Below are 14,261 nucleotides of genomic sequence, written 5' to 3'. Positions count from 1 at the left end.
GGTGGGGAGGGGTGCTTGGTCCTGCCTCAAATTGATGTGCTAGAGTTTGGTGACTTCCCATGGGAAGCCTTACCCTCTCTGAGGAGTGGATTGGGGTGTGGCAGGGGGAAGTGGAGAAAGTGGGAGGAAATGAAGTAGTGGAAACTGGGGTTGGTATTAAAATGAGATTTAAAAAAAGATTTTTTAAAAATTAGGGGAAAAAACATGAAAGTAATATATACAGAAGTAAGAAAAGGAAAAATCCCAGAGGCAAAAGGTACTTGAGATAATTTAATGAAATCTGGTAACAAACTAACCAAGGTAATGCTAGGTATTAGTAAGTAAGAATAAGTTTCCATAAGTGATTTATTTGGGAGCTGGGTGGTGGGACCTACAAAAGCCAAAAGAGCAAATCATCATCCAACAGAGTAGAGTGAACTTGTGACTCCTGTGACTTTTTCTCTTATTGCACCAAGAAAAGGAGTTCAATGTCAGTTTTACTTCTCCTTCACATTGATCCCTCATATTGACACTGATTCATTTGGAACATCTTTGAGGTGCTATGTGTTATAACACTCTGGGAGAATTTAGACAAGTTCATACACCCTATCAAATTGCAAAAGAGAATCCTGACAACTAAGAAAAAGATTTGGACTAATATTTTGTTTTCCTGAAAATATAAAAGAAATTGAAATGAAGGTGTTCTTGAAGTTGTTTGCTTCATTTTATTTTTAGACATAATCTATACTCATATATATTGCTTAATATCTTAAAGAGATGTCAATTGTTAAGTGAATTTGACTCATCTATGTCAAAACATACTCCCAGATACTTAATTCAAGAATCACCTGGCATGTTCCAAGTCATACAAATTAAATTATAATATTATAATTTAGGTACACGGCATTGATATTTGAATGCTACTAAATAACTGTACTGTACAGAAAGAAAATTAAATATATGATTTGGGTTTAAAATATTTTGAAGTGTATGGCTTGACTTGACTGGTATATTTTTTTTAAAATCTGGATGTTGCAAGGTTGCTACTTTCCTTGAAGCTCTCTGTAGAAGGTCCCAACTGGATACTATATTTAGTTAGTATAAGTTGTTACATACTTGCAACGTGGTTTTCTTGCCTAATTCTCAGGAATGTAGATGCAGTAAGAATGGAGTAGGAGCATGGAATGGTAACTATGACATCATTCTCTGAGTGCCTTAATAATTTGAAGCTAAGGGCCATCATTAGTTTTATGTTGAACTGTTAAGAATTGTTACCCTGTATCTAGTTGTGTACAATATTCATAGGGAAGAATATGCCTTGTCGTCGACATAAGTTCGACATGGACAAGCTCCAAAAATCAACATGCACTACTTTTCTTCTTATAAGAGGGATAGAACCTGAAGTGATGTATTAGCACATGCTTGCTTTTACTTTATGATTTACTAATTGGCTCTGGGGGAGTTATATGTGTAACTTTTTTCTGTAAGGTATCACTGTGTCTGTCTTCCTATTCAGTGAAATTTTCTGTAAGCATATAACAATTGAGTTAGCTTGGTGGAAACCAGCCCCAGGCTGTCCATTTGAAATGAAGCAAGCAAACAAACAAAAAACAAGAAAAAGAGTGATATGAAAAGAGTGAAGCAAAGTAAGGAAACAATAATGATGAAAACAGTTAAGGAGAAAAAGGAGAGAAGGCCAAGGAAGAGGAGGAGCAGAAGCTCCTTCAGTAGAGTGAGGACAAACTCACCTAAGTGCTGATTACAAACTTTGTTACAATGTTGGAACATATATGTTGCTAGGTCCTGTTCTTACACCATGTCAGAGTCAAGAGTAAGGAGAGGAAACTCATGCTGCAAGCACAAAGTACTACTGTGTACATAACAAGCCATTTAGGAACCATTGGTCTATAATGCTTTGTACACAATTTCAGACAGACACTCCGACTAAAGCAAAAACAGAGAATAGATTCCACATACCCAGATGGCAGTGCTTATAGGATAATTTTGAAATTACTCTTCAATGAGAACCCAAGGTGATATTGCAGCCAGCCTCCACTAGGCACTTATGATATGCCAAGTCTTGTTCTAAGTGATATTCATGATTTAGTCATGTTCAGTTCTCACAAATACTAGGAGGTTGGTGTGGGAAGTCCTTCTGTATATATGACACTTTTATTGGTTAATGAATAATAATAATATTTCTGCTAGTGGCTTAGCTGAATAGAGCTAGGAAGGAAAACTAAACTTAATGCTGGAAGAAAGAAGGCAGAGTCAAAAAGAAACAATGTAGCCACCACTGGAGACAGACACACCAGAACCTTGCCAGTAAGCCACAGTCACATGGTGATACACAGATTAATAGAAAAAGGTTAATCTAAGCTATAAGAGTTAGCCAGAAATATGCTTAAGCTATTGAACAAGCAGTATTGTAGTTAATACAGATTTTTGTGTAATTATTTCAGCAGTCTGGGCAGCTGGGAAATGAACAAACAGTCTACCCCAACAGATTGATGCTCCAATGTGTGCTAGATAAATCTGCATAAAACCTGAAAGGACTTGGAAAGGAATTCTAGAAACTAAAAAATAAAGCTTAGCTGTATTTTATTTTCCAGATGGTCTCTGTTGCTGGCCACAGTTCCTTTAAGAGTGGTTTTCCCAATTCAGCAGCAGCAAAACAAGAAAAAAAAAAACATGCAGTTTTGAAAGGGTAGCTTCCTAGTTCATGTTGCTAGCATGAATTCTGACTCTTTCAGGAGGCCAAGCACTTAAATGGAGTTTGTGGTGACACAGACCTGGTATGACCATGGGTCTGGGGCAGAAAGAATGGCTCTCAGAGGCAGTAAACATGCCTTCACCATGTTGGAGTGGGTGGAGCAAGCAGGCAGGACTGGATAGTTGGTCCTAGGAAAGGGGGGCACTTCTGGTTAGAAAATAATTACAGATATGCAATAAAGACAGGTTCAAATAGAAATAAAGCTCTGAATGAGTCACAGTGTTTTTGAAAAAATGTACATAGACTTGAGAAGGAGAAGAAAAAGAGAACAGTTATGAATAGAAATAGTTTTTAAAAATAAAGCAGTGTCATTAAAGAGACACAGTATAGGCAGTCATAGATTAAAGGAGAAAAGAAAAATAAGCCATGTAAAGATGGAATATACACAGAGAGTCTGGATTATGTATATTATTGATTTTTCTTTGAATTTTTTGACTGCGAAGGAGCTAAGTAGAGAGACATTTCATTGAATGGACCGTTAAGCTAAACCAATGTGTATATTTTAAAGGTATCTTGACTTCAAAATTTGGGTCTAAGGGTTTTGTTGCTTTGGACAAGAGGTTCTTCTTTTGTTTCCACAGAGGATGAAAACCTGTGGATTTCTTCCAGACTAATTTGGTTTGACAGACCAAGGCCACCTGCAAGGTCTCCGTGGACACCCCAAAAATTACTTTGCCCAATAAACAGCAGGAAGTAGTTTGGAGATAACTATGCCCAAATTTCCAAATATTGTTTATAAATGTGCTACCGATACAAATGCTTTGCATTGGTATGGATCTTAGCCTATTGATACAAATTTTAGACCAATTTTGTTATATGTAAATTTCTGCTCTTGATTAAGGTATTGTATTTGTGCAGCTCATTTAAAATATAATGTATAATTAAGAAATACAGGCTAATAGTGATATTTCAGAACTAGGCACACAACTCAGGGCACAAAATCATTTCCTCAATTGAACTTGCCTCCCTAAACACAGAACATTGTCTAATCCAGGCACTAAAAAATTCTTATATAACAAATTGTGATGTAATGAGAGCTCTATTTCTCAGTAAAAATATTGAATATTTACCTGTACTGAACAAAGCTATACATATATTGTGTGCACTAATTCCATCAGGTAGTTAACTATTACACTTCACTTTTAAATGAGAAGTATTGGAAAGATGACTGAATGTTGCCAAAGAGGAAGTAGCAGAGCTGTGGATCAGACCTATGTAGTCTACATGTTTGCTCTTATCCATGCTATTGAAATGGTGTTTAGCTAGAGTTTTGGCAATATTTATTAAATGGTGTCAACTTTTCTATCAGTTCTCACCTGGTTCTGTGTACAGAAGTATAGCCACTGCCTTTTCTTTGCCTAGAAACAGAGAAATGGGAAAGAAACTGGATCATCAGTCATTGCAATGCATATGTTCTTTCATACCAGTTTAGTCAGCTAAGCCATGGATCCACCTCAGGTAACAATTTTAAAATGCTCTATTCAAGCACAGACTTAATATTTTTCTCTAGGTCTATAGCATTGAAAGTGGAAGAAGGTTTTCTTTTTATCCCATGTCATGAACCCAAACACTGTGGCCCTAAAAGTATTGAACATGTATTTCTTCACCCTGTAAAAGAGCTTGAGAACTGAGAGCTTTGGTTTGGATGAGGGATGGGAGAGAAAGGAGAAACTGAGAGAAAGAGAATGCTGGCAAGTGGGAGCCAAAGTGAGAGTGAGAGTCCTCACCCACGTCACATCTGTGGTCTCTGCCTAAGCTTCTGCCTTGTTTACTTGGTGCTGGACTGTAACCTGGAAGCCAAAAAAATTCTTTCATACTCCAAGTTGCTTTTGGTAAATATTTTATCACAGTCATAGAAAAACAATCTAGATCTCACTGAGGGAAGACACCAATGGGTAGTGAACATTTAAATATAACATAAAGCAAGAAGCAAATCACTTATTAATAAAATAAAAATTTTCAAATACATTGTAAAGTTAAAACTCAGAAAGGGAGAAAACAATCTTAATTTCTTATCTTTTCTCTCATATAGACAGATCAAAAATCAACAAACTAAACAAGTCAGGTTGATAAGTAATTTGAAAGCAGCCTAAGAAACCTAGAGTCTAGTATTCACTAGTTGAGTAAGAAAATGGAAAAATAATTCTATTTAGATTCTTGAAAAAAAATTCCATAAAAAGGCAAAATTATTGCTCTGGTCAGCTATACACAGTCTCTTTCATTCTGGGTGCTGTATTTTTTCTTAATCATGTCAAAAACATATTCCTAATTAACAGAAACATAAAATAATAAACAGATAATGGGTATTTATTATGGACTAAAGCAGAAGTCACCAAGGTGTAATCACCTGTCTTTAAACAATGACAAGCTGATACTTTCATAAATAACCTGAGTGGATTTGTGTGGCCATACAAGATGAAATTAAATGGGAAAGCTGGGAGACTTGTATCAAAACAAAGAAGGACTTTATAACCATTTGCACTTTTCCAACCACAGAAGGACTGGTTTGGGAGGCCACTGGTTATCCAACAACTTGTTAGGGGTGTCACACAGAAGTGCCATCTATACAGAGGTTTGTTAAGCACCCCAGCACTTTTCAAACTTAAATTACATTTGAATCCTCAATAGCTGGATAAAAATGCAGTGGTTTCTAGGGTTGCTATAAAGACCTGAATGTCTAATTAGCTTCCAAGCAATACTTGGAATGCAGCTATGTAGACCACATTTTGAGAAGCAAAGAATCTGTCAATTAAAGTTCAAAGATAATAGTCACTAATTCTCTGAGAGGAGCAGAGGAAACAGAGAGGTAAGTTTTACCATACATATATACTGCTCTTGGGAACAGAGATGTCAGAAGAATTTCCTGGAAGCAAGGAATATACTAAAAATTCAGTCAGGAAATGTACATCTTTGAAGAATCTGTTCTGAAGAAATGAAAGGTCTTACTAAATATTTGCATATAAAATAGACTTAACCCACTTTCATTAGAAAAGGCCAATTATTTTCAACAATTGAAATTAATAACACTTACCAGTTCCATTTTAGTAATTCTACATTAAATTCAAGAGTTTAAGTATTTGTGTATTCAACAGAAGTCCTTCGGAATTATTCATCTACCCAAAACTTTTTGTTCACAAATTTTGCTTTGTTGTTCTACCATTTATACAGACAAGTTCTTTCCAACTTACTGGGTCATCACATTGCCTCAAGATTCTTCTTGGCTTTCTCACCCTTGGGTAAGGCCAGGAAAGCAACTTGAAGATGGGCTTCTGTAACTAAACCAAGCAGAACAGAGTTCTACCAAACCAGTATTTATTTAGCAACCTACTCCAAGCATGTCCCTTTCCACCATGTAACAACAATCTATAGATCAGTTGGACAAGTTCATATTTTAAGCTGCTAATTAGTACAACAAGACCAGCAAAATTTGGCCATGGGAAAATATCTGATGAGAAAGCAAGCCAGGCATCCTGGCTTGTACAACATCACTTGGTGTCTCCACTATCAGTCTTCTCATGTGCTAAATATTCACCTCCATTTGTGATAAAGCTGGATATGGTAATCTAAGGATATTTTCCAATTTATACTTTCAATATAATTTTATACTACTTTTGTATATAAAGTATATAGATTTTAAATCAATATATATCCTCACATGGAATTATGATAATTAAATTGACAAGGAAACATTATAATATTTTAAATAACTGGAGGTTGTCATTCTTGGCTTCAGTCATTTTGTTCTCTACTGTCTAAAATACTTCATTGATGGCAGCATCAAAAATTTGAAAAATTTATTGGTTATTAAAGCATACCATAATAGTAACACAGTTCTGTATAGTGTCTAAATTATTCCCTTTTTTATATAAACTAAAGAGATCAAATTGTTATTAAAGTATATTGATGAGAAATGCATGTTAATGGGATCATATATCTATTGATTTAAAGTTAATTATATTCAATTTTAATGTTGTTAAAATAGTAGATTTTATGTTTTGTCATAATTATATTATGTAAAGAAATTATTGAAAAGTGTCTATAAACCTCCCTACTGCTGCAAAAATCTAAATCAAACCAAATTAAACAGACTTAGAAAGAGCCCAGGTTTAGTGGTTACAAGGCTCCCAAATGATTTATCCAGCCCCCCAGAGAAGAGATGAGAAAGGAAGACCAAAATATCATGTCTGTTTTCTGGGAGGGGGGCAGTTTAAATACCCTGTAGGAGTGATCTTGAGCAGCTCTGCGGGAAAGGTCATCATTTGGCTTTCTGAGACGCAGCAGGGTTTAGAGAGAGGTGGGGGAGAGGGCTTGGAGTGGCGCTTCTCCCTAAACATTATCTTCCATTAGTCCTATAAGCAAATACCCAAATTTCTTTGTTTGTCTCAATGTACCACATAAATATTTTCTAGGTTGAGAAACCCACTAAATGTTGCCTCTAATATATATTCTGTTCCCAAACATCTTCTCCTTTAATTATGAACTCAGTGTGCAGTTATTATTATCCATAGCAAACTTTTAAGTCTAAATAATGACTAGGAAATAGTAAACTAAGTGATTTCATTGTAATCCTTTTTATTTGTAAATAATGTCCTGTTTTCCTAACCCAGGCTGGCCTGATGCAATCCTCCTGCTTCAACATTCTTAATACTTTCAGAAAACTTTGGAATAGTATTATATTGGGGTTGAAAATGTTCTTTCTGTTTGTTCAGTTTGCATCAAATTTTATGCAAATTACATGTTATGTTAGGGTACACATTTAATCTTAAAGTAGCATACATTTCTAAGGCCAAGTAGAAGCAATGACCTGTAGGAACCTATTCTTTCTTCCATACAAAGTTTGTTTTTATTACTTTCCTAAACATCTAATAAGTTCTTAACTTAATCACTGGGCATTGGGAGCAATCACAACAGGCATGCCATAATAGAAACATTCAGTGTCTGAATCAGTCCTTCCTTTATAAAAACTAGAAAGTTATAAAAGCTATTTAAGGCAATTTTAGGGCTTGGAGAGACAGCTGGTGTACCACACAAATAAGAACCCAAGTTTATATTATGTTTAAAAAGAAAAAAGATAAAAAAAAAAAAGGTCCAGTGAAGGCAGAAATGGAAAGACAGCCAGCCTACCTCCAGGTTCAGTGAGAAAACATGTCTCAAGAGAAATAATGCAAAAAGTGATAGAGTAGGAACCCAGCATTGTATTCCAGTGTTTGAACACACACACAGATCTGCAAACACACAGTGCACATACACCTCCTCACATATACTTTAGAACCACTGAGCCCCTTCCTCTATGAAGTCTTGCCTAGTTTGCTTATAGTGGAGAGCATTTCTGCTTCCTTTCTCTGCTTGTTCTAAAATATTTTCCCAGTAGCCTTTCTTTTCTTTCTTTATCTCACACACAAACACACATACAGACACACACACACACACACACACACACACACACTCATTAGGAGTTTAAAGAATCTTTTTCAGAAAAAAAAACATACAGTCTTCTTTTAGTTGCAATTTTAATTTTGAGCAGAGTTCAAAGCATTCGCACACACAAGCTGCACACAGCAACCGTCATGAGCCTCATCACATTCTCACTTAGGCCAGCTTTCTATTTTGTTGTTCAAAGAGGAAGCAGCTGAGAGTTGGTCAGGGGCAGCAAAGCCGAGATCCATTTTGTTCAGAAGGTCAGCGCTTCTTTAAGCACTGTGGCTGTCGCTGTCCAAACTTCGGTGCTGATATTTAAGACTGGGCTTCCTCTAGCCAGTTCAATCCCTCGGAATCCAGAGGGATTCTGTCAGGGAAGCCAGAATGCTGTCTAGCAGGCGGGCGTGGATACGTTCTCTTATTTTCTCTTTAAGGAAAAGATGTTTTTCACAAAGTTACATGGAGTATTTAATGTGAAAGCTGTGAAACAGCTTAGGTCAGCGCTCAAATTGAAGTCTCCAATGAGGGAAAACAGGAAAATTCTGGAGTAATGAACCTACTCCTCCCTTTCCTGAGTCGATAAGACATTTTTTTTTCTATTTTGAAAACTCACGATGCTAATTAATCTCCCTCCCTTTGTCCCTCCCTTTCTCTCTCTCTCTCTCTCTCTCTCTCTCTCTCTCTCTCTAAATACTGCACTGACGATGGCGCTGGGCTCCAAATGATCTGGGTAGAATTTTAGGCATTACTTTAGAGGTGCTCAGGAAAAGAGAAGGGACTGCAAATGATTTAAAACATACTTTGAAAACGTTTCAACGCCGTCCTGAAGCCCTCATTTTCTTAGGTGATGTGGGGTAGAAAGGCACGCAGCAGGTAGCTCCCCTACTGTTTCTAGCCTCTGTCACATTTGAAAAATCTAAGCAGGAGCACTGGTTTTGTCTGTTGTTTTATAGCGATGCTGATATTCAAGGGCAACTAGAATTCTAGCTTCACTCTCTACCCCCAGGCACATAGGAGACAATAAAGTAACAGAGAAAATAGATTGGGGGTGGTGGTGCGCTTCCTGTCTTGGGATCTTGGTAATTCAAATGGGGCGCTTCTCTTTGAAGAATGGAGATGTTTCTCATAGCTACAGTATTTATGGGCAAACAGCAAAATTGATTGATTCCACTAAACAGTCCTTTCTTTTTTTTTCACCCTTCCCTGCTTATTTTAGTCTTTTCTCCACCCCGCCGGGAATACCATCTATTTCTCAGTCCAGGTAGAGCTGACGTCAAGAGATGGCTTTCGTAGATTTGACGTGTAAACACTCATTTCCATTCTGGTTGGGGAGGCTGGGGCTCCACTCTGCCGGGAGACTGAAGCGCTTCAGTGAGCGCTCGCCGCCGCCCAGCCTCTCCCAGAGCGCCTCGTAGCTCCAGCAGAGCAACCCGAAGCCTGGAGTGTTTCAGAGCTGCAGGGTGAAAAGGTCGAGTCTAGCTGGTGTTTCTCTTGTTTCGCTTCTTGTCTCTCAGCCCTTTCTCTTGCTTGTGTGACATCAAGTGTGTGAGCCATGGAGCAAAGAGGTTGGTCTCTGCAGTGTACTGCTTTCGCTCTCTTTTGCGCTTGGTGTGCACTGAACAATGTAAAAGCCAAGAGGCAGTTTGTCAATGAATGGGCGGCGGAGATCCCCGGAGGGCCGGAGGCTGCCTCTGCCATCGCCGAGGAGCTGGGCTATGACCTCTTGGGTCAGGTAAGAGTTTCCACTTTCGAGAAACTTTCTGGAGCTTGAGGACACTGGTGGGGCTGGAGTACAGTCTCCCGAGAGGGGAACCCCAGATTGCACTGCTCTGCTCTCAGTGTCACAAGCAGCTAGGAGCACCCCCTTTGCCCCCGTACCTCGTGGGCGCTCTCAGAGGGAAAACGCTTGCATTATTTATTGTTTGGGCTGGGCGCCGCCAAGCAAAAGGAAACTGCGGCAGCTCAGCAGACCCTGATCTCTCCGTTGTCCGCTCTAGACTTGAAACCCGCACCCACAAGGTTTGAAAAAAAAAAAAAATCCTTCATGTTTTTTCGGGGAACTTGAGGTGTACACAGGCGCTAGCCTACCTTGGGTGAGCTAGTGAGCTTGGCCCCACTGGGACGCTGGCCGCCTGCTTCCAGAGTCGGCGATTTCCTCCTTTCAATATGGCAGCACCAGCTCCCAGTCCTGAAGCCAGGGGCCAGGCAGGCTTGGAGATGCCCGCGTGCTGGGGCGCGCCCAGAGCTCGCAGAGAGCGCCGACTGCTGGGTCTAGGGACCGCTGGTGGCGGTGGTGATGAGTGGTGGGGGAAGCTGGAAGGGAAGGAGGTAAAGGAAGACATCTGAGAGTCGCTTATGGGGGACCGACAACTACAGTTCAAGCTTCCTAACTTTGCATGACCAATGTCTCAGCAGGGTCTAGCTGGGGGAAAAATCTCTCTCTGTCTTGTTCCTTGGCCAAGTGCAAAATCAATTCCTCGGGGTATCAGATTATTAGATAAACTGACGTTTGTCCAAGAGTGTGTTCAACTAACAGACAAGTGGGGAGGGGCATGCAGAAGAAGCCTTGAGAGCAAGCCTGATTGGCAGAGCGATCCCACAGGGGAATCCAGAGGGTGTAATTTCTAATCTGAGCTTTCCTTTTCCTTGAAGTAGAGTCAAACCTTCGACCTATGTCACGTAAATTGTCCACAGTTAAGAGAGGGAGGAGGAAGTTGTAAAACATTTTGGCGCGTTTTCTATTCTGGGGGTGGTGATTGAAACTCTGAAGTCACAGATGAGTAATCGGCGTGGGTGGTGTCGACTCCATGCATCAAATCCACTAGGAAATATGCCTTCTCTAGCCAGAGGCTCATTCTCCAACTCTGTGAGGCAAATCCACTAGGAAATATGCCTTCTCTAGCCAGAGGCTCATTCTCCAACTCTATGAGGCAAACGGTCTTTGAAAGGCCCAGCATGAAACTCAATAAATTCCCAGAGTTGTTTTGAACAATCCTTCAGGGACTGGGAACTAAAAAGGAGGAAAAGACATGCTCTCAATGGAATTCACAATTCTCAATGGAATTCTAAAGGACAATGGATTAGGAATAAATAATGACACCTGAATGCAATTTGTGTAAGAGAAGCTGTAGTTGGTAGTTTTTAATGCAGCATTTTTTTTTTTTTTTTGATGGATGGGAGAAAAGGCCAAAAGGGAATTTGGGAAGCAAAAAAGCAAACTACTGAAAATATCTATTACGCAGTGTTGAAAACAAGAATCAGAGGCTTCCAAGGAGAGCAGGGTGAGACTGGAGAAACACTCCAGCCTAGAAAACAGCTCGTGCGGAAACAGACACAAGCAACTTCAACACAACCTTGTTGATTGTGTGCAGTTCTTGAGGGTTGGGAACCAAAAACATAAAAAAATAGTATCAGATGGAATTATCTTGGTGCGTACTGTAAACAGAGAGGTAACTTGTAGTCCTAGGGTGGTGGAGGTAGTATTTAGTTGGCAGCTTGGTAGTTGTGGCTAGGAAAAGAGGAAACGAACAAAAAACTATGAAACTCTCTTTGGCGCCCCCTCACACATGAACCCAGACACACATCCAAACCTAGGTCACTCTGTGTGAAAACAGTTTTTCAAATTAAGCTAGCTTCCTTCTGGTCGTTTTTAGTTAAAATGCCTTATTCAATAGCAAAATTTCAGAAAATCATATCTTGCTTTTCTGGTTCTGCTTACATGCCATTTTGTTCAGCATTTTTTTTAACTTTATTTATTAAGGATTTCTGCCTCCTCCCCGCCACCACCGCCTCCCATTTCTCTCCCCCTCCCCCATCAAGTCCCCCTCCCTCATCAGCTAGAAGAGCAATCAGGGTTCCCTGACCTGTGGGAAGTCCAAGGACCGCCCACCTCCATCCAGGTTTAGTAAGGTGAGCATCCAAACTGCCTAGACTCCCCCAAAGCCAGTACGTGCAGTAGGATCAAAAACCCATTGCCATTGTTCTTGAGTTCTCAGTAGTCCTCATTGTCCGCTATGTTCAGCAAGTCCGGTTTTATCCCATGCTTTTCTAAAACCATACTAATTTAAGACAAATAGCATTACAGCCTCATGATAAAGCTAGGAATAGTAGAGACAGGATCTGAGCTAGTTAACAATAGGAACAGCTCTAAGCAGCCCTGGCCTTTTCTTGTGGCTTTTGATATCTCCTCGTAATTACGTCTGCAGCTCACAGTGTATTCATTGCCCAAGGCTCTGCTTTGTAACTAAGCCTTGACATATCTACTAAAAGCATTTCTCTGGGTGATGAGAACCACATAAAGAACATACATACTTCTTTTGAAACAACATTGTTTGTGTCTTAATTTAAAATAATCAGCATCGAAAGGATTTAGTCAATTTACATTTTCTACTGGTTCATAGGAAAGGACATTAGCTCAAAGAATATTAAACATATTTCTAAATGACCCAGAGGGTATTAATAGTTACTAAAGAAGTACAAAGGTCCTGAGGTGAGGCATCTGTCTTAAATACAGCACACTTCTGAACGCACTGTACTAATGAAAAATGAATCACCAATAATGGCTGGTAACATTTATTATAATTGATCCAAACTCTATACCTACAATATCTTGTTTTAACTGAATGTGACAATAATTACTAAAAAATCCTAAGGGATTATTTTGTGTTCCACAAATAATTGTTTTCTGACATGGTATATTTGTTTAAATGGGCATGTTTGGAGAAATATCTACATATGCATATTTTCATCAAAAAATACCACAGTATGCCTCTAAAATAGAAAGTGCCCCTATTGCTACGTGAAACAGGAGCATCTCTGTTCTTGAATACTGAAGGTCATCTAAAACTTCTGTGACTTCCTCATGAAGAAAAAGTTAACTTCAGTAGGTTTAATAAAAAATATTTTTGTTAATAAAAGCCAACTGCGGTAGTTGATTTTGAACTAGTCTGTATATACATTCTGAAAAGAGTGGACTGTTATTTTGATTTTTTTAATAGATTGGATCACTTGAAAATCACTACTTATTCAAACACAAAAATCATCCTCGAAGGTCTCGAAGAAGTGCTCTTCATATCACGAAGAGGTTGTCTGATGATGATCGTGTAAGTGTACATTCATCGTCAACCTCACGTTGTGACCAACTGCTTTCTGTATAACTCCCAACAGGAACAAAAACACTTTACCTTTTATCCTTTTGTATTGTGGTCATGATTGCTTCTCTATATTGCTTATTATTTCTTTCTGTGGAATTATATTTGCTCATAAAACATTTGTATTGGATTAAGATAATGAACATTAGTTTTATACATATGCTTATTTAGTTATATATAATGTATATTTATATATCTAGAGTCAAGTTTTGAGTGCTGAAAATCAGGGGAAAAATTAATGAAATAATCGACACTGTAGTCAGCCAACTGACTACATTTTATATAGTAGTGTGTGGCAAATATTAAATGCTTTTTCTTGAAATCCTTGAATCAGAAAATGTAAAGATCATTTTAATATAAGCCAAAGAAATGTCTGAATCTAATTTTCAACAACAATTCAATATAATTGAAAAGCATTTTACCATTTTTACTGTTAAAATATATTAGTGTTTATGAGAAAGCTTCTCATCTGTTTCTTCACACAGTAAGTGTTTTCAAGCATGTTTTGTATGTTCTTTGATCCAAACTACCAGTTTCAGTTCTTTTCATCCTTCTTTTTATACCAAGACATAATTATTTGGCAACAGCAAGGAATGTCTAGGATCAATATAGATAGAGGGAAGATGATTTAAATGTATATATAATTATACCTGTTGGTTTGGGGATCTGTTTTCAAGGTCAGAAGTCATGCTAATGGAAAAGACTGAATGAGTCCTTTAAGGGTGTTGAAATACAGATGCACAATGTTGCCTTCTCCTCTGTCCCTGGTGTTCCTAAAGAAATCCATGCTGGTTAGCCTAATGTCTGTGTACATGAATAAAGTTTCTTAGGACACCCTGCACACTACTGTGAGAAATACAGAGTATTGTCTTAGCTTTTGGAGGGAGGAGAAGGTAAATGACAAAAAGGTGACAGTGACAGAGTAATTGAAAGTACATGAA

At 38.5% G+C, this 14,261-nt stretch overlaps 1 protein-coding gene across 4 annotated transcripts in view; it reads left to right on the top strand.

Moving 5' to 3' along the window:
• Positions 1-9,509: 9,509 nt before the first annotated feature.
• Positions 9,510-14,261, top strand: part of Pcsk1 (proprotein convertase subtilisin/kexin type 1) — a 39,838-nt gene continuing 35,086 nt past the window's right edge. For 3 of the 4 annotated variants that reach the window (XM_041663631.1, XM_041663630.1, XM_041663633.1), the window contains exons 1-2: positions 9,510-9,902; positions 13,168-13,272. In XM_041663631.1, the coding sequence (XP_041519565.1) occupies positions 9,723-9,902; positions 13,168-13,272 (285 nt within the window). In that variant the 5' untranslated portion in view covers positions 9,510-9,722. The remainder of the gene's footprint in view (positions 9,903-13,167; positions 13,273-14,261) is intronic. The other variant, XM_041663632.1, reaches the window with a different exon arrangement.

The sequence above is a fragment of the Microtus oregoni genome, unplaced genomic scaffold (genome assembly GCF_018167655.1).
Source record: "Microtus oregoni isolate MIOR12 unplaced genomic scaffold, Mior012 000014F_ref0000157, whole genome shotgun sequence".
Taxonomy (NCBI): Eukaryota; Metazoa; Chordata; class Mammalia; order Rodentia; family Cricetidae; genus Microtus; species Microtus oregoni.
Note: the sequence above shows the minus strand (reverse complement) of the source record. Positions and strands in the feature narration are given on the sequence as shown.